Source organism: Mixophyes fleayi, chromosome 6 (genome assembly GCF_038048845.1).
Source record: "Mixophyes fleayi isolate aMixFle1 chromosome 6, aMixFle1.hap1, whole genome shotgun sequence".
In the NCBI taxonomy this organism is placed as follows: Eukaryota; Metazoa; Chordata; class Amphibia; order Anura; family Limnodynastidae; genus Mixophyes; species Mixophyes fleayi.
The window spans coordinates 140426933-140449318 of NC_134407.1; the positions used below are offsets into that span (position 1 = coordinate 140426933).

At 40.7% G+C, this 22386-nt stretch overlaps 1 protein-coding gene across 1 annotated transcript in view; it reads left to right on the plus strand.

Annotated features, from left to right (window-relative positions):
- The window catches only part of MYLK2 (myosin light chain kinase 2), a 65170-nt gene that overhangs the window by 33532 nt on the left and 9252 nt on the right, over nt 1–22386 (plus strand). Inside the window, exons 4-9 of the mRNA XM_075176559.1 lie at nt 2524–2629; nt 4014–4107; nt 6869–6978; nt 8101–8242; nt 11913–11983; nt 22108–22236. Of these exons, the coding sequence (XP_075032660.1) occupies nt 2524–2629; nt 4014–4107; nt 6869–6978; nt 8101–8242; nt 11913–11983; nt 22108–22236 (652 nt within the window). The remainder of the gene's footprint in view (nt 1–2523; nt 2630–4013; nt 4108–6868; nt 6979–8100; nt 8243–11912; nt 11984–22107; nt 22237–22386) is intronic.

The following is a 22386-nucleotide window of genomic DNA, read 5'->3' on the forward strand; positions in this document are numbered from 1 at the left end:
CAGAGTCAGATTTCAATAAGAACGTGTCTCTGTATAGAAGAACTGTTATCTTCCCCCATTGGCATTCTTCCATGGGTAAGGTGGTATATGCGAGGCCTTCAACTGGGTCTACTCGCTCAATGGAATCGCAACTTAGGTTCTTTAGACCATATGGTCAATCTTTCACAAAACAGTCAGTCTGAGGTTAAGAAGTATTACTCTTTCAGAACCAGAATGGATTGTGCTCATGGCAGATTCAAGTTGCACAGGAACTGCTGATAGAAATGATGGGCACATGGGCAAAAAACGGAAGACCTCTGTACACAAATGTTCTAGAAATAAGCAGTTTGACTTGCAATTCAGCATTTTTAGTCATTCCTTCAAAATTAATATCTCAAGACTTTTTCTGACAACAGTAGCTGGTTTTGGAAACAAGCAAGAAGGCACAAATAAAAAGACCATGGAGTCAGAAGTGACAACAGTGATGTCATGGGCAGAAAAGATTCTGAAGTTCCTTTCTGCACTTCATGTAGCAAGCAAAGACAATACCATAGCAGATTACCTCACAAGGTGTCAGATCCAGCTATGGAGCCTATTCCTCCATCTATTCAGCCTTTCATGAAGGAGTCTTTCAGCTGCTAGATGAGAGATTCTGTCTTCCCAACATGGATCTCTTGGCAACAGTCCAAAATGCCAAAGTAGTCCAGTTTTACGCCTGTCACAGGGACAGCAGGGCACTTGGAGTAGATGTTCTGTCAATACCATGAAACTTCAAACTCTGCTTTGTGTTCTCTCCTTCTCCCATCATTGCCTGCACTCTGAGGAAAATCTTTCAATTTTGGCCTTGTGGGCCATGTTTTGCAGTGGCTTGGAGAATGCTTGGCCTCTACCAGGCAGATCAAATGTTCTATACCAGGGACCAGTTCTTCACCTGAATCCCAACTCCCTCTCTTTGATGGCATGGAGATTGAATGGTCACTTTTAAGACACAAAGGTGTCTCTGGTGAAGTTTTTGATATACTAAGTCAATCAAGAAAATATAACTCTTCTATTCTATTTATTATAGAATCTGGAAAATATTAATTTTGTGGTCTAAAGTCTAAAAATCCTATTATTTTGGTATTTGTTAAGTATGGTCTTGATAAAGGTTTGATTCTCTCTACCCTGAAAGTTCAGGTATCTGCATTTGATATTTTTCTTGATGCCAAGCTGGCATCTAGAATATGCTAAGCAAGAATTTGTCCTCTGGTTGGAAAATATGCGTATTTTAAATCTATTTGTAACCTATGCGCACTATTTAGTGAGTGAAAAAACTTAGTAGTCTGAGCACTCACAGCAGCCATAACTAACTTTATACTTTGTTTAAACAATGATAGCACACTAATAGGGATACTACTTTTACCCCTGCTATTTAGCCAGGTCCTTCCATATAATCTCACTGTTACCCATATTGAGGTGACCTTGCAGAAGCTGGTATAATAGTTTGTATGAGAAAAGGAAGCTTGTGTGTGGATTTGAGAAGTTGAGAGTTAGGATCGTAATTGAGATAGTTTTTTTTTTTTTACAATAGTAGTAATTACTGTATACTTGAATAGTGATGGAAAGTTACAAGTAGAGAGCGAGAGAGATTATAGAGAAATTAAGAAATGAGATTGTATTATTAATGATAATAATAATAATAATAATCATGTCAGCTAAGGCTGGAATGAGCACAGAAGACACTTGGTTTATAGGGGATAAGGTCAAGTGGATGGGTAGCTCAGTGGGAGGAGTAGAGGATAGAGACTTTTTGCCTGATTCATCTTCGGACATAAGTCCATTTGTGTGCCACATATTGCATGAAAAAGCTGTGCCCATGCGCCAGAATAGATCTTTTGTCAGTTAATGCAATTGCATGCAGTTCATGTTTGAATGCAAAAGCACTTACAACTGTCTATGACTTGAAGAGTGGAAAGGGGATGGGAAGGGGTGAACAGATGTAGGCAATGTACAGTGAGGGCGTGCCAAGGGTGTGCCTATGCAGATGCAACTGATTCAAGTTTATGGCATCTCTTGAGTACATGTTTTTTAGCATAATTATTTGCACTAGCTACAGGTGGTGTAGTACGTATTAACGATGTTGTAAACACCGACAGTGTTTACAGCAACATAAATAATCTGAATCGTAACACACCGACATGTGCAAAACACAGATTTACGTATACACAGACACAGCACAGTTCCGATGTGAGAAGAGCCCGACACTTTAAAATTACGTCACTTTGAACCACGACTTGCATATTTCAAAGCGGCAATGCAACGGACCCAGTGCAGGATCATGTAAAGTAAGTATGAACTTTAATCCTAACCCTAATCCTAACCCTAACCCTAACCCTAATCCTGATACGGTAATATAATCAGTGTATATAAATATACATATATAGATACTGTATGTGTATTTGTATGTATATATATATATATATATATATATATATATATATATATATATATATACAGAGAGAGACAGTTATCATGTATTTAAATCACACTCCTTTTTGTTGGCAGATGACTGTCCCCCACCTCCGGCTCCGTTCCCTCATCGTGTTGTGACTCTCACACCTGGAAATATTAGAGACATGTATGATCTGAACATGGATGACATACTTGGAGGGTGAGATAGTTTACACAGGTGAATTAAGTGGGTGTTAGGATTATGAGATCTGAGGCTTACAACCAGTCACACATGAAGTATGCATGCTGCATGGTGGCATTGCCAGCATATTTTGCCTATTTTAGACGTTTTTTTTAGGTGTCCGAACTTCTCCGTTAGACTGGCCATGGTGCCTGAGTTGTAAAATACAAACATTTATTCATTATTCTTTGCTGCAGTTTCCTTGGTACATATAGGGAATGGGTGACATGTAGGTATTCGGCATGCACTGCATAGACCCAATGTACACAATTGGTCACTGGCACATTATTATTATCATTAATAATAAAATTTATTTATATAATGCCAGCATGCTCTATTTGGCTTTACAATTGGGACATCCTGCTGTTTAGAAAACTATACCTGCTTACTTTTCATATAAGCCCTGTAGGCAAGGTGAAGGGCAGGTATAAGAAGAGGTGGACGTGACTTGATGCCATTTTTGTATGATAATACAAAGTGTCATCACATCTTTGCACTCTCGTGGTCACTGAGGTGGTCTTGATTCAATTTGCAAGTAGAAGGGCACCCTTTAAGTAGAATTACCTGCTCTCTCGAGTCCAGGAGTCTCCCACATGTTGCAGGAGAGTAGGCAGCCTTGTGTGAAACATAGTGGTCCTCATTCCTTAAGGAAAGTACGGGAAAAAAAGAGTAAGTTTTCTCTAAACAAACCATGTTACAATACAAGGGGTGCAAATTAGTTTATTATTTTCACATAAGATAAATACAGGCTGTTTTTTTATGAAGCACACAAATACTTTATAGCATTATTTGTACACTGAAATTTAAAGTTGATCTAGGACATGCCCTACCCCAACTATAAATCTGCCAACACATTTTAATTTTACATCCCCGCCAATGAAGCATGGTTTTGCCAAGGTGCAAAGTTACTCCGTTTTTTTTTTTGCTTTACTTTCCATAACGAATCAGACACAATATGTTCTTTGTGGGTCTTTTTACATTTGTGGAATATCTACAGAATCTGTCTCCTCCACCTCATTTGCAGAGCATATTACTGGTACTAGTGAGGAGCTGTCAGCAAGGACAAAAGGTAAAATCTAAAATAACCTAAAGTAACCAATTCTAAACAACTCTGTGTGAAGGAATCAATGCATTATTGAATTAGAAAACGTTAATTCTAGCTCCTAATAGAGGAATTTATGCATGTTGCCGATGTTAAAAAAACATCAGCCACGTTCGTGAAGGGTGTGATGTCACGTTAGTGAAGGGACTGAAGTCTTGTTGGCTGAGCGAAACTAGGGGGAATAGAAATGGGAATGGTGGTCACTCATGTAGGGAGTCTACATTAACATCTACATTAACCTGTCACTCAATTTCTATTCAGGGGCCGGTTTGGAGAAGTACACGTCTGCACAGAGAAGTCAAGTGGCCTTCAGCTTGTGGCTAAAGTCTTGAAGTTCTTGAATGAACGAGATAGGGTAATAAGGGACTTCTGGGAATTGTTAGCCTTGAAAACTGTCTGTGTACTTTTATCTGAAGCTCTGTCTGTCTGTCTCACAGATGACCTCTGTATGTGGGTTTATCAGGGTATGTGTCTCCCCTTGTCTCACAGATGATCTTTAGCTGTAGGTTTATCATATTTGTTTTGTATATGAGACAATGTGGTCTATTTATTAATAGGTGAAAAGCCCTAGATCCGGTGAAGATACCCCATGTAAAGCAACGCCACTCACAGTGGCAAAAGCAGAGGCTCCCCAAAAGAAAAAATGCTTTATTTATTTTTTAAAGTTACTTTTGATTTTTCCATTTTTTAAAAACTTTATTTTTAATTTTTTTATTGACTCTGGAACTACTGGCCTAAGTTCAAGTTTCCCATTTGGCGAGCATGTGCAGATTGAACCCATGTTGGCCTAGGGAGCGGTAAGACTCCTCTTACCATTGCCAGCTATTAAGTCCAGGTAGCTGAGCATTGCGCACCTGCACTAGGGACATTTCTTGTTAAATTAGTCAATAACCAGCAATAGAAATTCTTCCATATTGCCCAATATTAATAGATAGACCCCAAAGATTTTCTTTAGTTTTATTTGGAGCTTTCTATTTGTCTAGTGACATGTGACTGTAGTTTTATGGAGTTGTCTCACATAACACCCCCGGTCTGTAGGATTTTCAGGAATAGTCTCTGTCTGTCTCACATAACACCCCAGTCTGGAGGTTTATCAGGAATAGTCTCTGTCTGTCTCACAGAAGAGCCCGGTCTGTAGGTTTATCAGGAATAGTCTCTGTCTGTCTCACAGAAGACCCCGGTCTGTAGGTTTATCAGGAATAGTCACTGTCTGTCTCACAGAAGACCCCGGTCTGGAGGTTTATCAGGAATAGTCTCTGTCTGTCTCACATAACACCCCGGTCTGGAGGTTTATCAGGAATAGTCTCTGTCTGTCTCACATAACACCCCGGTCTGGAGGTTTTTCAGGAATAGTCTCTGTCTGTCTCACATAACACCCCGGTCTGTAGGTTTATCAGGAATAGTCTCTGTCTGTCTCACATAACACCCCGGTCTGGAGGTTCATCAGAAATAGTCTCTGTCTGTCTCACATAACACCCCGGTCTGGAGGTTTATCAGAAATAGTCTCTGTCTGTCTCACAGAAGACCCCGGTCTGGTGGTTTATCAGGAATAGTCTCTGTCTGTCTCATAGAAGACCCCGGTCTGGTGGTTTATCAGGAATAGTCTCTGTCTTTCTCACATAACACCCCGGTCTGTAGGTTTATCAGGAATAGTCTCTGTCTGTCTCACATAACACCCCGGTCTGGAGGTTTATCAGAAATAGTCTCTGTCTGTCTCACAGAAGACCCCGGTCTGGTGGTTTATCAGGAATAGTCTCTGTCTGTCTCATAGAAGACCCCGGTCTGGTGGTTTATCAGGAATAGTCTCTGTCTTTCTCACATAACACCCCGGTCTGTAGATTTATCAGGAATAGTCTCTGTCTGTCTCACATAACACCCCGGTCTGTAGGTTTATCAGGAATAGTTTCTGTCTGTCTCACAGAAGACCCCGGTCTGTAGGTTTATCAGGAATAGTCTCTGTCTGTCTCACAGAAGACCCCGGTCTGGAGGTTTATCAGGAATAGTCTCTGTCTGTCTCACATAACACCCCGGTCTGGAGGTTTATCAGGAATAGTCTCTGTCTGTCTCACATAACTCCCCGGTCTGTAGGATTTTCAGGAATAGTCTCTGTCTGTCTCACATAACACCCCCGGTCTGTAGGTTTATCAGGAATAGTCTCTGTCTGTCTCACATAACACCCCAGTCTGGAGGTTTATCAGGAATAGTCTCTGGCTGTCTCACAGAAGACCCTGGTCTGGGGGTTTATCAGGAATAGTCTCTGTCTGTCTCACAGAAGACCCCGGTCTGGAGGTTTATCAGGAATAGTCTCTGTCTGTCTCACAGAAGACCCCGGTCTGGAGGTTTATCAGGAATAGTCTCTGTCTGTCTCACAGAAGACCACGGTCTGGAGGTTTATCAGGAATAGTCTCTGTCTGTCTCACATAACACCCCGGTCTGGAGGTTTATCAGGAATAGTCACTGTCTGTCTCACAGAACACCCCGGTCTGTAGGTTTATCAGGAATAGTCTCTGTCTGTCTCACATAATACCCCGGTCTGGAGGTTTATCAGGAATAGTCTCTGTCTGTCTCACAGAAGACCCCGGTCTGGAGGTTTATCAGGAATAGTCTCTGTCTGTCTCACCGAACACCCTGGTCTGGAAGTTTATCAGGAATAGTCTCTGTCTGTCTCACAGAAGACCACGGTCTGGAGGTTTATCAGGAATAGTCTCTGTCTGTCTCACATAACACCCCGGTCTGGAGGTTTATCAGGAATAGTCACTGTCTGTCTCACCGAACACCCCGGTCTGGAGGTTTATCAGGAATAGTCTCTGTCTCACCGAACACCCCGGTCTGTAGGTTTATCAGGAATAGTCTCTGTCTGTCTCACAGAAGACCCCGGTCTGGAGGTTTATCAGGAATAGTCTCTGTCTGTCTCACAGAAGACCCTGGTCTGGAGGTTTATCAGGAATAGTCTCTGTCTGTCTCACAAAAGACCCCGGTCTGGAGGTTTATCAGGAATAGTCTCTGTCTGTCTCACATAACACCCCGGTCTGGAGGTTTATCAGGAATAGTCTCTGTCTGTCTCACAGAACACCCTGGTCTGTAGATTTATCAGTAGCTGTATCTCTGTTTTACAGGAAATGGCTATAAATGAGGTGAATGTAATGAACCAGCTGGATCATCCTAATCTCATCCAGATGTTTGATGCTGTGGAGACTCCCAATGAGATTTTCCTGCTGCTAGAATAGTGAGTGCTGCTGCTATTTCTGCAGGCCCTGTCTATATCATACCCCTGACGCTAAAGTCAGTCATTTATTTATTTATTGATAAGCAATGTGATTGGTATATGGGAAAGATGTTCACAGAAATGTCAGCATGCAAGGAGGGATTTTCATTTTCCAAGTAAATAAGGTTCAAGTGAAGGCAAGATATTACACTTCACTATTCTCTACATTATAGTAGCCATACATTGCCAGAGTGTCTGGGTAACTCCTTAAAGAGCACATCCTGCCTCTGACTGATGTTCCGTGTGGCCGGACACTTCCTGACACTGACCATCCAATTATTATTGTTAAGAGATATCATAACTGCTGTGTTACCATTAGAAAATATCATAAACTGGTCACACACACAGTATAACTTCTCTTATCCTCCAATTGTTCATAATACCTTTCATCACTTTCCCTAGGACTGTCCTCATACCTAGCTTACAGCCACAACCAAGTCATTTGCTGCTCCGGAGGTGCAGGCAAACATCTTTCTTGTGGGCACTAAGGTATCATCCTATATAATCCACTATCCAGAACCTCACAGTTCCTCATTTACAGCAGCTCCCCTCTAATTTCTGCTCTATTTATTGCAGATTATTAATGAAATAGTCTATCCATACATGTAAAAGTAGCAAATTGGTATTTTGTACTAAATCTTTGCATGTAGGTGCCATGGTAGTCCATGACACCTATCTGGTGATACCTCCTATCTGGTGGTGAACCACCTACCTGTAGCAGAGTCTCATCCTTCTCTGGCTCATGCAGGTAAAGCTGGGCAAGAGTCTCCACATGGTGATATAGATGAAATCAGTGTACATAGATGAGGCAGTAGCACACAAACACAACTGGTGAAAGTGATGTGCACTAGGTCAGCTTCTGATGACCTTCTGGGACCTGACATTATGATACTTCTTAGAGTAGATAGTAGTTACAATCATCAGTTGTAATGTTAATGTTTTATTTTATCTATTCTGTGATTTCTTATTTATTGTAACGTGTCTGTCGCTTTCCTGTCTTCAATTTTGCCCCATGTTTCTCTGGCTCTATCCGGTAACCTGTGGATTCCGTATCACCTCCATTCATATAATTCCATGCTTCAGTGTGGGGGGAGGAGAGCTGTTTGGGAGGATTATCGACGAGAATTATCAGCTGATGGAAGTGGACGCAATGGTGTTTGTGCGCCAGATCTGTGAGGGAATCTTCTATATGCACCAGATGTACGTGCTGCACCTGGATCTGAAGGTATCTCCGGGAGTCAGGACTGGTTAGGGTCTAATGTCTGCTCAAGGAGGGGTCACTGACAGACTGGAGTGCCAAATACATTAAAATACCTTATTGACCAGAATCACATCATGGGGATATGATATGGGGTACTAGCACATAACTGCCATATACATACATGTAAATATTTTAGTACATTAGCATCTTGCAGTATCACTTTAACTCAACTATGAAGCAGTCCTGTTCTGAATCTTGGACCTTGAGAAGGGTGAAGCTTGCCGTTAATAGGGCAGAGCTTTCCCCAAAAGTGGATGTTTTGGTCAGATCAAGGGCATGGCTTACTTTTCCTGATTATTCATGTATAAATGTAGGGCAATATGAAAGCTGATAGCGGGACATATATGAACCCGATCACAGTTACATTTATAGAAACTGTAAGTATAGTTTTCTGTATCCTTAAATGTCACCCACCCCACCTCCAAGTGCCAGAAATGGCTAGGAAAAGTGTGTTTTTGGTGCAATTTTGAGGTTTTAATTTTGGTGTGTTGCATTGTGGTCCATCACAAATGACACTATGGTCAATCCTAAACAGCCTGAGTTTTAAAAGTGTCCCTAAGCTAGGTGCCAGATTTGCATATGATTTAAGTTCAATTTAGTAAAAAGGCGGCAGTCCTAAAGTGGCGGTTTTACAGTTCCCATCCTGAATCTTTTTAGGTTTATTCTCCCAAATGCAAAAGTAGGTACTTTTACAAGGGTGTTTCCAGAGATTTAGAAATGTGCGTGCACCTTGAAAGACACTAGGCAGACAAGCAGGCGCATGTCCACACATGGAGGTCCAACGATCTTATGATTCGTAAATGGACCTGTGTTTTGTGTTCATTTCGTCGTATGATTGTTTATTGTTTTAGTTTTTTTAAGAAAGATGCAGGGAGAAATAAAGGAAAGTATATTTTAATGTAATTTTCTACTTGTGATTTGGAGATTTCAACTTGAGTTATCTATTCTGGTCTCCTCTCTACCCCCCCCTACACTGGTCCAGCATTCACCACAATAGCTCTTGACAGGCAGCAAGCACTAGTGTACACACTGCAAAACAGTCACCTCTCAGTCATGGGCAGAGCTATAATTGTAGCAGGGATTGCGATTGCTATGGGCCCGGCTGTGAGGGGAAACCCTTCTCTTTTTGCTGCACCAGCACCCACTCTACTCTTCGGTTTTGCTACGGGATCTGGACATTGCGGGTTATACCCCTGCCCTCAGCTCTGCAAAGTAGCTGACAAGTTAAATGTTTTTCAACTAAAATGTGAAAAATGTGAAAAAGAAATTAATAACAATGTTTCCAGATCATTGAATTATCAGTTAGGAGCTATGCAGTTACAGAACCAAAAAAAGTGGACATCTGTTAATAATCTCTCTGTCAGATCCATATTGATATATTGCTTGATTCTGTTTATGAAGCTTTCCTGAGTGTAAAAGAGTCCAGTGTATATTAATAGGAACCTATAAGAATATCAGTAAACAAATCCCAGGGGATTAGATGGAGTGCTCCGTCATTTTTGCTTACTGCAGACCTGACCTGTAACCTTTTGAAAAACTCACAGCAAGTTCTTTGCCCTGTAACCAAGGACCAGTAAGGGATTTGCTCAGAGAAGAGATCTGTTTATCGCACAAGTCGTACTTGGACAGCTCTTGTTATCAGCGTACCCCAAGCCTACACAGTAGCTCCATGTATCATATTACATGTAACACCAGTATAGTATCAAGCAAGGGAGCTTTCTGTCCAATGGCTCAAGTCTCTTACTATCCCTGTTCCCCACCCTGGCTCTCTCCCAGTGGAGGGACCCAGCTGCTGCTAGTGACAGACATCTACACAGAGAAATGCTGCAGCCACAGGACTGTATAACCAGTCACTTAACTCCTTATCCAGGATATTTTCACCTGCCCTGTCCAAACTGGCTTGGACTGGCCACTAATTGTGGTTTTCACTATTAGAATATGTTGTTGGTTTGCACTTGCCCTCCTACAACTTTTACATAATGCAGTGCTTTTTTTCCCTATCGTCTGTGCATTTCAGCCCTGTCCTTATATCACCATACACGTTTGTGTCGTATACCATGACAATGAAAACAAACTAAGCCACGCTCTCGATACAGCTTTATCCAAATCAGAAAGCAGTGACGTGTCCTACCCCAGGGCAACAGATTTAAACAACGCTTCTGGGCACTATAAATACATGGCTGAAGAGAATATATATTAATAATATTAGTTAAACATAAACGGTCCTCTCCACTGACATCATTGTGGCACTCTTATGTGCGACTGCGAGGCATTTAAGTGAGCTGGAAGGGCCCACGTACTTCAGCACTAGTTGCTCAGTAAACCTGGAGCCAATCGCAGTGCTCTAATACCAGCTACATGCCCGTTTGGACGGTGACCACACGTTACCTTTTGACATTTGAACTTGACAGACAGGACTACTGTTAGTCCCACCCTTCCCTCAAGTTTTCAACATGTCCCAGTGCTAGGACTGGTTTCCACATGCTGGCCCCTTGTGATTGGTTGGTGGTGTGGGGCATTCTGGGAATTCTCTGCTTTCGATCACACATCAATAGAGACTAATTGATGTAGTTGAAAAAAAAACAATTAACAATGCTGTGGAGCTCCATTCATGTCAACCGCCAATTCATTTAAATTACCTTTCCATTTTAATGGGGTATGTAGTACACAACTCCATTGAAATGAATGGGCTGTTGAAATGAATGAGTTATTAATATGAATGACAATGTGCTCCTGTTCACCACAAGTAGGTATGTACACAATTTTCAAGTGTGGTGATCTGCTTCGAACAAACTGAAATTAATCAAACAGCTTGCAAAAATGTGCACCACAAAACACGCAGATACAAGAACAAACAAAAAAGTGTATGGGTTTTATTTTTTATTTTTGAACAAGCTGACTCATGTTTTGAGCCTGCATTAGAGTTGCAAGTCAGGTTCAGCGTTTAAACATCAGTGAGTTAGCAGCCTGATATACCAGAAGAAAATAAATGACAATATTTACATATCATTAATTGGGGAATTTGAATAATGAAAGTAAGAGTAGACGTTTGCTTTTATTTTCTATGAGAATGACAGGTAAATGCAGATTCAGTATCCCTCTAGTAGTGTCCAAAGAGACCTAGACACTTTGACCTCATGAAAATTAAATAAAAATAATTAAAATAGTTACTTTGTGTGTTTACCAAATACAAAGTACAGCATTGCAAAAGAGAATACCACAATTTGTTTAAATGCTATATTTAACGTTTACAGAATGCCTACTTACAGTTGAAGCAGCCAGAATAGGCGACTGGTACACTTAACGTTTAATGAAGTCTGTGTTAAGTAAAATAATGCACTCTGCCCCTACTATTAGTGTAGAAATAGCTGTACTTGTAAATGTGTTGATGTGCTACTACCCAATGATTATCAGCACAAGCCAAAATCACAGGTGCCATACATTGTACATCTCATTTACGCACTACTCACGCCAATCAATGTACATGACTCACATCATAGACAAATATGTAAATATTTCTCAAACTGTGTAAATGTGTATGTGTAAAATTTATATTATCAGAATACAGGGAAACAACCCTAATCTTTGCCCCTTCCCTTATCTTTCTACCACTTCTCCCACCCCCTTCCCACAGCCTGAAAACATAGTCTGTGTATCTCCCATCAGCCACATGGTGAAAATCATAGACTTTGGCCTTGCCCGAAGGTGTGATCTATATACATGACTGTCTGTTTCTGTGAATTATATTTATGTCCATACATCTGTATTGTATGCCTGCCTGTGCTATGCATGGCTTTCTGTATGTCTGTATTCCGCATTCTGGGCGTGATTAATGTTGGACATACGTCCATTTGCGTAGCGTATCTTATGTGAAATTTCTCTGCTCCTGCTCAGAAATTAACGCAGTTGTATGCAATTCATGTCCGAACACGAATGACACTTATGAATACCTTTGACTTGAGTGGCAGAACTCGGGAGGAACAGGGCAGACTAACATAGGCAGGTGTTAGTGCTGACTGATAGTTATGACCGGCACAGCATAATCTTTGTTTTGAACACTACAGGTATGCGTGCCACTAGCTACAACAGAACATGTGTATGCAAGTAAGACTATAAAAATGCATTAAAAGCATCTTGAGTTATGTATTGAATGTAAAAAACAAACTTCTTTGAAAATCCATGTTTATATTAATGATTATATTGTTACTAGTTGTTCATTTATTTTATAATATAATATTTTTTGTATGCATTCTGGTGTTACACCATATTGCACATATGCTTGTGTGTATTGTCTGTCTACGTAAGGCAAGTAGCGTATAGGCAGAACGTATTTACACCCAGGTTCAAAGAACAATACATCTTGAGATCCGCTGGGATTCAAATACAGTCGGTACTACGCTCAAGTTCTGTGCTCTTTTCAATATTTGAACATGACTCAGGCCCTCTGTGTGAGACATAGCTAGCTGCCAATACTGGTTAGTAATTTGGTTGGGTTGATTTGTGGTAGTTACATTTGCAACTGCTGTAGTTAAGGTTGTTGTGATAAAAAACAAGCAAACCTTGAACATTGCGGATATATATAAGAACTCAATAGAAATAGGCAGCAGGCACCTCTCATAAATGTACACAGAGGTTTTAAGCAGGATGAGGGGACAAACCCCATTCCCTGGCTCTTAATGCAAGTGTGCAGTGTTGCAGGTTGCTGTAGGAGGCAGATTAATAAGATGCCAACAAGCTACCCCAACTCTCAGCATAACATGTGCCCACCTGAGAACATTCCTTGTAAAATGAAGACTTGAAAAAATCTACATTTTCAACAATAGCAGTTTGGATAATAGACTGGTCCAGACTGATGTTTTATCAGATTTCATGGTATGGAACGGACTCTTTAATCGCTAAAGCCAACCAGTGTTCTCATTTCTACTGAGTAGAGAGAAGATTATGTATTCCAACGGTAAAAGAAGAGATTAATCAAGAAGATAAATTTCCCCTCTGAAGAAGGAATTATGACTTCCACACAGTTTTTATGACCAGAATAAAAGACTAGTGGATAAGCATGTCCTAAAATCATGGAACTAAAGAGAACTTATTTTTTCCTGTCCAAATATTAATATGAATCATCGGCAGCACGGTGGCTTGTTGGTTAGCACTTCTGCCTCACAGCACTGGGGTCATGAGTTCGATTCCCGACCAGCGCCTTATTTGTGTGGAGTTTGTATGTTCTCCCCGTGTTTGTGTGGGTTTCCTCCCATATTCCATAAACATACTAGTAGGTTAATTGACTGCTATCAAATTGACCCTAGTTTCTGTCTGTCTGTGTGTGTGTATGTTAGGGAATTTAGATTGTAAGCTCCTATGGGGCAGGGACTGATGTGAGTGAGTTCTCTGTACAGCGATGCGGAATTAGTAGCGCTATAAAAATAACTGCTGATGGTGATGATATTGAGAACAGAGAATGAGATAATAGAGAATTTGAAAGGGCTATTACTATTGAGCACATTATCACCCAGGGGCTAGATTTACTAAACTGTGGGTTGGAAAAGTGGAGATGTTGCCTATAGCAACCAATCAGATTCTAGCTTTCATTTATTTAGTGCATTCTACAAAATGACAGCTAGAATCTGATTGGTTGCTATAGGCAACATCTCCACTTTTCTAAACCCGCAATTTCATAAATATACCCTTAAGACTCTCTGAACAACAGAGGACTGAAACATCCCACTGATTACCAGTTTTGTGCTGAGTTGGTGGCCGGATGCTATATGTGCATTGTATATGTTCAGAATAAACTGGAAGCTGTAGATACAGGATACAGTTATGGATTTCACTGGACAAGAAGAATGTTATCAATGAATTGCAGCTCCAGTAGAGTGAAAACACTTATTTTCACTTTTTATCCAGGATAATGAAATAATATTTGTGCTAATTATAGAGGATGAACCATGTATGACATTCAGTTATACCAACAGAAAGGTGTAACTGGATTTTATGGGACATGGAAGTATTCTATGTTATGAAAACATGTATGAACATACAGATCTGTATATGCAACATGACCAAAAACACATCTGAAATGCCCTCATTATGTAGTAGTTTTCTATTCTGTTAGGAGGAGAGGGAGAAATTGGACACCATGTTATACAAACCTATTTAGGAAAATACTTGGAGTGTGTGAAATTATACTGTAGGAGAATGATATTGTCAGGGGCACACAAAAAATCGTCACTGATAAAATAGTGGAAGGAGCATTATTATGGCTTAGCCAAGAGAGTTATACTTTATTTAATGATAATGCAGAGTTATGTAGGATGTTTGTGATAAATTCCATATTGTAAGTGAACTGTAGCCGCAAGATTAACAAAGCATGCAAGGATGGGGATCTTTCCATGATGCAGCTAATTGGCAAGAGGTAGCTCTAAAAATATGAATAATTAGTCTATTTAAATGTTTAGGGAGCCGGGGAATTTGGAGAGATAGGGTAATATATTAAGGTGCATTTCATACCATTATTCCCATGTTTTGACCTTGATCCAAGTGTTGCTAGTTTAAGGCAGCACTATTAGATATGTTATGGGGTACCAACCTTCGCATGTTTATGCATTCTCTTTAAAGCATATTGGGCTCTTTGATAGCATTTGTCAGATTGTGGACCAATCAGGATCGAGGATCACTCCCACATATTGCTTTGGCAGGAAGTGCAAAGGAACTTAGTCCGTTATATAAGACTGATATAAAATATTTTGTAGAGGGGTGAAAAAGGTACAGTGATTCCAAAGTGGAACTTTTATTATTGGGATTAGTAGGCCCTCTAGTAAAAATATCTATTTTGGGGAAGTGTTTATTAGATAAGCACAGTCTAGAATATAGAAAGCCACTGGGGTCATATAAGGAAATAACTGTGGGTTGTTCCATAAAAGACATATCAAATTCAGAGAGGAGAGCAATTTATATAAATGGCTTGGTCCCACATATAACATGAGAACGATGTATCAGATATTATTTTAAGAAGTCGTTGTTTTGGAAGCCACAGAAGTCGCTTCTCAAACAGGAAGAATATTGTAACCATATTTAAAAAAGATGTTTCAATATCGTCTGTCTTTTGTGTGAAGATTTTTCATTTTAACATGGGATTTCCTACCTGCCCATACATATCCAGAAATCAGCTTATAAAGGAATTAAAGGAAGTATTTGTCAATTTGAGCGGCAGGGACTCATATAAATATAAAAGGCAAAGAGAATGTTCTTTTCAACTGATGCAATACATCTAAACCAAGAAATAAGGAGCTTATTCCATCTGTTGTGATCAGCTTTAATGTTGTCTAACAATGGAAGCATGTGGAGGGGGGGCTGCAGCATACAACTGATGCGTATGTAAACTAAGCCTGGAAGGCTGCCAATTGAAATTGGGCTTTAACAGTTTTATGCCATGTGGTTGGGGAGGGTGAGGGTGGGGGATCTGTTCACATAAAGTAACTCGTGTCAGCATTAATTTTGTATCCAGACAGAGCACTATCACTCTGCAGAAGCAGGTTAGGAAGGAATGTTATGGGATGTGGTTCAGACCAGCTTGGAGACCCGATATGTTAGAATTAGCTCCTATTTGTAATGCAAGATGCTCTTAGACAAGAATAAAGATGAAAGGAGAAAGAGGACATCCCTAGTATGTGTTGTTTGATATCTTAAAAAGGGGATTTAGAGAAGCCACTGGCAGAGATTATACCAGAAGGATTATGAAAAACGCCTAGGATACCATTTGAAACCTTGCACTCCAAGCCCATGCAGGTTAAAGTTAGAGATGTTCACTGACCACTGTGTTCTGGTTTTGGTTTTGGATCTGGATTAACTTTGTGTTTTGGTTTTTGTAAAACCGCCCTTGCGTGTTTTGCTTTTGAATCACTATTTTTTTCTAAAATCCCTATTTTTTTTTTTGCTAAAATCACATTATTTTGCTCTTTTTTTTCCCTACATTATTATTAACCTCAATAACATTAATTTCAAGACATTTGCAGTCAATTTTGACCACCTATCAGGTCACAATAATATTTTCATACACTTTCAAACAAAGACTGCAGTGACCTGGTTAGATGTTAAGCAACAGAGCAATGACACAAACACACGGCAGATCATAGCACATCTAGGAAACATTGCCACACAGCAGTGGCAGAAAAGAAAAGTGGTGCAAGATGGAATTTTCCTTGGGCCCTCCCACCCAACCTTATGTAAGATGTTGAAAAGGACATGTACAGTTTAACAAAGCAAGCACTCCAGCGACAAGCAGTGCCACTTTTGTGGCTGAAGTGCTTGGTTTGTTTGAGACCCCAGAAAACAAGCTACTAATGAACTCTACTGTGGCAACTCATGCACTATTGGAAGCAGTTCTTGCCAGTGATAAGAAGAAGGCCATTGTCATACCTGGGCATAAGACCAAAAAATCCACCTCTTATGTGTGGAATTATTTTTACACAAATCCTGACAACAGTTGTCTAGACATTTGTAGCATTGTAAAGCTACAGTCAGTAGAGGTAGGGACCTTAACCATCTAGGGAACTTCATCCATGTTACGCCATTTGAAGCGAGTTCATGGAAAGATTTTGTGAAAATCAGAAACTTATGGTAAAAAATAACAACAAGCAGTCCAGCATCAGTACCTCCCTTCTCTCAGCTAAATCCCAGCACCTGCAATCTACACCCCAACACCTTCATCATCAATATCCTCACAAGTGATCGGAGTTAGTTCTGCATCCAAGTTTCTAAGGCGAGATGACTCCTCCCCTATCCAGGACTCCTCAGAAGAATCCTTGAGTGTTAGGCCCACTGCTGCAACCCAGAAGCAGACCAAGAAGAAGACTACTAGTAGTTTACAACAATTGACTGTTAAACAATTCTTTGCAAGAGGAAGCAAGTATGAAAGCTGTCACCCAGTCGCAAAGCAGATCACAGACGCCATGGCGACTATGCTAGTATTAGATCTGCATCCAATGTCCGCTATTAATGCAGCTGGTTTTAGACAGTAACTTGAGGTCTTCTGTTCCTGTTACCAAATTTCATCACGACACCATTTTACTAGAAAGCTATTCCTCACCTCTACCAGAAGGTTCGTAAAAATGTAATTATTGGGCTACAAAATGCCATTCTACCCACTGTACACTTAACCACAGATATGTGGACAAGCGGAACTGGGTAAACTGAAGATGATATGATTGTGACAGCCGACTGGGTTGGTGATTCACCTTCACCAGCAGGGTCAGCGGCAGCATGTACCCAAGAACGTCACATTTTTCAGAGGCAGGTTACTCTGTGTATCATCTGCTTCACTAAGAGGCATAATATTATCGTCAATTTGTAAGGCACCACAGTGCTCCACAGCGCCGTACAGTAGGGAAGACAAAGACATACATAAAACAGGATATACGTAAACTAAGAACAGACAAGGCAGACAAAATGAATGGAGACATGAAAACAAAGGGTATGGAGGACCCTGCTCATTAGAGAGCTTACATTCTAAAGGGAAGAGGACATGGCTGAAACAAGAGGAGCAAGTGTGGCTCAGAGTGGAGATTGGGATAGTTGTGAGGGTGCATTATTGTGAATAGTGTTATCGAGGATAAGGTCACCTCTAAAAAAGAGATGGGTTTTCAAAGAGCATCTAAAGATTTGAAGGCTGTGGGAAAGTCTGATTGAGCATTAAAGGGAATTCCATAAGTGGGGAGCAGCACAGAAAAAGTCTTGAAGGTGGGAGTGAGAGGTGGTTATCAGAGACGAGACAAGTCGCAGGTCAGAGGTAATACCGCTGACAACCTGTTTGAAAAACAAAGGGATGTCATTGCAACATGGCTTATCCTGCTTGGACTCTCCTGAGGATATGTGATTTCTGATAACACCACCAATATTGTTAGAGCATTACAGCGGGGGGGGGGGGGGGGGGGGGGGAATCCATCACATTCCCTGTTTTGCTCACACAATTAACTTGGTGGCACAGAACTTTTTAAAAATTGACAATGACATCCAGAAGATGCTGTCTGTGTCCCAAAATATTTAGGGTCATTTTCGGGATTCTGCAACAAAATGTAGGAGAATGCAGCAGCTGCAAGAAGAATAGAATTTAGGAATGTGACAGGATGGACCGCCTATGCCACCCTGTCTGTTGTTGCTGGGAACCGGCTGGACTTACTTTGCCACCATTCTCTTTCGTTATCCCAAATGCGCCCTCTTGCCGCAGTAGGAGGGGCTTACACGAGCTGCCACCACTGGACTCCTTTCCTTACCGGCATCCAGTACCAGGTATCTTCTGGGTAAAATGACGCTGCTAGCGTATCTTGTTGCTGGTGTACCTGGGCTGGTACTCCTGACCTCTTACTGTGGATCAGGGTTGCTGTGAATGGATCCCCCTCTGACCTATCACACTGACCAGGGCTGCTGGGTAGCAGGCAGAGTGGTGGTACTGGAAACGTTTGGGTCCAAACCTCAGAGACAGCTGGAGAACGGATTAGATTTAGTTTCTAATTAGTGTCTAATCTGTAGATCACAGGAATACAGCAATATTGAAGATGTTTCCAAGCAGGTCTTTGAAGCAAGATGTTTATTTGCTCACACTGGTTTTAGGTACCAGTGTGATCAGGTCAAATGTTGAAATTAGAAGAACACATTTCAGTGTACAAGTCAGTGCATTTATACCTTTCAGACACATGCTATTTTTAGCATCAGGATATACTCTATTTACTCAAACGTGGATTTACATGCATTGCAAAGCTAACAAAATTTGCGCTTATCTATGAAATTAACTCTGGCAAAAGGCCACACCGTAACGACTCCCTGCTGGGCCTTTGAACAGGCACGACACTTCATCACAAAACTTCGTTAGCACTTCCTGCTATCAGACTCCCTTGCACATATGTCTAATTGGACGTTTCCACTAGCAACCTTACAAATTCTAAAAAATGACACTTCCATACTAAATACATCCCAATACACACAAGACCTCCACCCACAAAGGCCTATTATATCAGATATATGCATCAGAAATAAGGCATATCCTTTAGTAAGGTGAAAACAGGAAAACACAGTTTCTACCCTGGTCTCAGAAATAATGATTTCCTATTACAGAATATATACAATACAAAAAATAAGTTCATATGCAATTATATAAATATGTGCCCTGCACTATTTCCCTTAAATAAATTGATACCATAAGTTATTTATGAGTGATCCAGTCACAAGGGGGAATATACTTTAGTCCAGCACAGTGGAGAGTACTTTCCGTGTTGTGCAAGGTACTGAAACCACTCAAAGTAGTCATCTGTGAAGAGAGTGCAAACACTGTTAGCTTGAGTCATGTGATTCCCCTAATTAGACTTTTTGAAAAGCAGCAAGAGAAATTGAAGGAGGAAATGAAACAAAGCAATTATTTTGGACTTGTAGATTAAGTACTTTATTAGCTTCCCCAGGATCCAAGAGTTATCAACATCTTGAAGTCAGATCATTACATTTTGGCAACTGTGCTTGATCCTAGGTTTAAGATGTTGTGAATCCTTTAATGGATGGATGTGAATTGTTCACAAATAGCTGGGTCCATGGATGATAGGGGCGGCAACACCGATGTAGGCTCCGGGTAGCATTGAATTTGTGTGAGTAACAGATGGTAAGCACTTGGCAATGGGTGTGCTCTCACCAATAAGGCCACACTTTGAGTGAGTAGACCATGAAGTTGGATACAGCTTAACTGAGGGTTCTGTTGCAGGCACCTGCAATCAAGGTGGATCAAGGTGGTATAGTACCAGCCTAGGCTAGCACTGGCAGAATTGGGCCTGATGGCCAGTAACGCCTCCCGGAACAACAAGTGTATATTTTTGGTAAGATGAAAGCAGGTATTGGCCGCTGGAAGATGTCTCAGACCCTCTAAGGAGAGTCTCTGTGTCAGGAGGGCTGAGACAGTTCCACAGAGGATGGGCGGTGTCTTGTAAACTTTAAGCATGTAGACATGGGGTGGGGGAGGTACTGAAAGAAATCTTCAGATTCTGAAAAAGTCTGTTCAGGTGCTTTCATGGGCTGCTTTAACTTTAGAGGAGGCATGTGACTGTCAGGATATAAGGTGGATGGTAGGAGCAGTGGAGCTCAACAAAATAATGCCCAAAAATAGAATATCTTCTCTCTGCTGGATGGAAAATCTCTATTTTATTGAATTTTACTACCTGATTGCAGAGCTGAGGTGAAATTCTTCCTCATTTCGCTACTAGGCCATGCCCCCCAATCTAATTGGATTTTAATCATTTAGCATGGGGCCACACACTGCAATAATCAGCAATTTGGTCAAACCAACTAAACTGGCTGTCCAAGTATACATGTATGGGTACAAAGCTTGTACCAGGTTAGTAAATTACTCCCTGAGGTTACCAATTATTTTTGCTACAAATATTATTTTTAAAATAGTACTTGGCCAGAGTAATGTAATTTCCTGGGCATCCTTCATATTTTAGTCCAACACCAGACATGCTTAAATCATGGCCTGTTTGTATACAATGAGGGATGGATATAGGTCAGAATTGTTCTGCACATATATTTATGTGTAATATGTTGGATGGTATATATGTGTTTGTATGTATATAGATGCAGTCGTAGGTTTCCATTCAATGCATATTGTATAGTTTATCTGTTTATACATTTGTCTTTGTGATGTAGGTGTAGTCTATTTTTGTTTTAAATATCTAATTGCATGGGACTTGAATACAAAATTATGTTGATAGCTGTGCATAAATTATATTTGGTTATGATTTAAATCAGAGTATTATATGCCTCCCTGTAGTAATTGTCCTTTAAGGTTTTATTGTTAAGCAATCACATACAAATCTGTCCTTGTGTGCTGGATATATCTTGCTTGTCTTTATACCATACTTGCCAACTCTCCCGTAATGTCCGGGAGACTCCCGCATTTTGCGAGAGTCTCCCGGACTCCCGGGCGAGTGTGGCAATCTCCTGCATCTGGATAATTTTGCCCACTTCCTAGTGAAGTGGGCAGAATTAAACCCCAAACGCCGCGATTCCTGGTGAATCGCTGCATTTGGCCCCGCCCCCCGCTGTCAAATGACGCGTTTTGCGTCATCCCATCATGGGGGCGGGTCCAAAATGGCGCGCATTTTGGAGCCTTGCCCCCCCCTTCCGTTGCTCCCGGATTTGAAGAACAGAAGGTTGGTAAGTATGCTTTATACCTGTATGGTGGCAAGGCTTGTCATGCTGTACGTGTGATATATTCTGTGCCTGAAATATATTGGGATGATTCATAACGTTGTTCCCTTGTGGACTCTCTTTTAAGTCTAATATATAGTTCCATATGGATAAATTCCACCATTGGCAATTAAAAGCATTGGAGGGCCACGGTAAAGCATAAATTGTTTTATTACTTTAAAGATGTTTGTAGTGTAGGATAAAATGTGTTTAATTTCTATTTGTATCTAGTGACTGCTAAGGTATGTGTGAGTATCCATGGAAAAAGTGTATCTGTGTATGCTAGTCTGTGTCCATTTTTAGTCATTTTGAAATATTAGAAGTGTGCGTCATGTGTTTAATATATGCGTATGATGCATGTATTTGTACATCAGGATGGATATTTAAGTCCTACTTTCCAATGTAGTCATGATTTCTGTTGACAGCATGATCTATATGTGATTGCTAATTATATGTGTGAGTCACGTTTGACCATGTGATTCAGTTGTGCATAATCCATTGCTTCTTGTGATAACAAATGTTTTATGCATTACATATGTCTGTCCATTTCTTGTACATTGCCTATTCAATATCTGGTATCCTGACATTTCCGTTTGTCGTCTTGCCTGCAGGTATAAGCCGCAGAACAAACTGAAAGTTTCTTTTGGGACCCCCGAATTTCTATCACCAGAAGTTATCAATTTTGATTTTATCTCTTTTCCGACGGACATGTGGAGTGTCGGTGTCATCACATACATGATGTAATGTGGAACACTGTGGAATTGTATGATTTTGTATGTAGAACAGTGTGGCACTGTGATTTTGTATATAGGTTTGTAGCTCATAATGCCTACCTATGTGCGATGAAGGGCAGGGCAGACCACTGCAGTGTAATGACATGTTTTGCATCA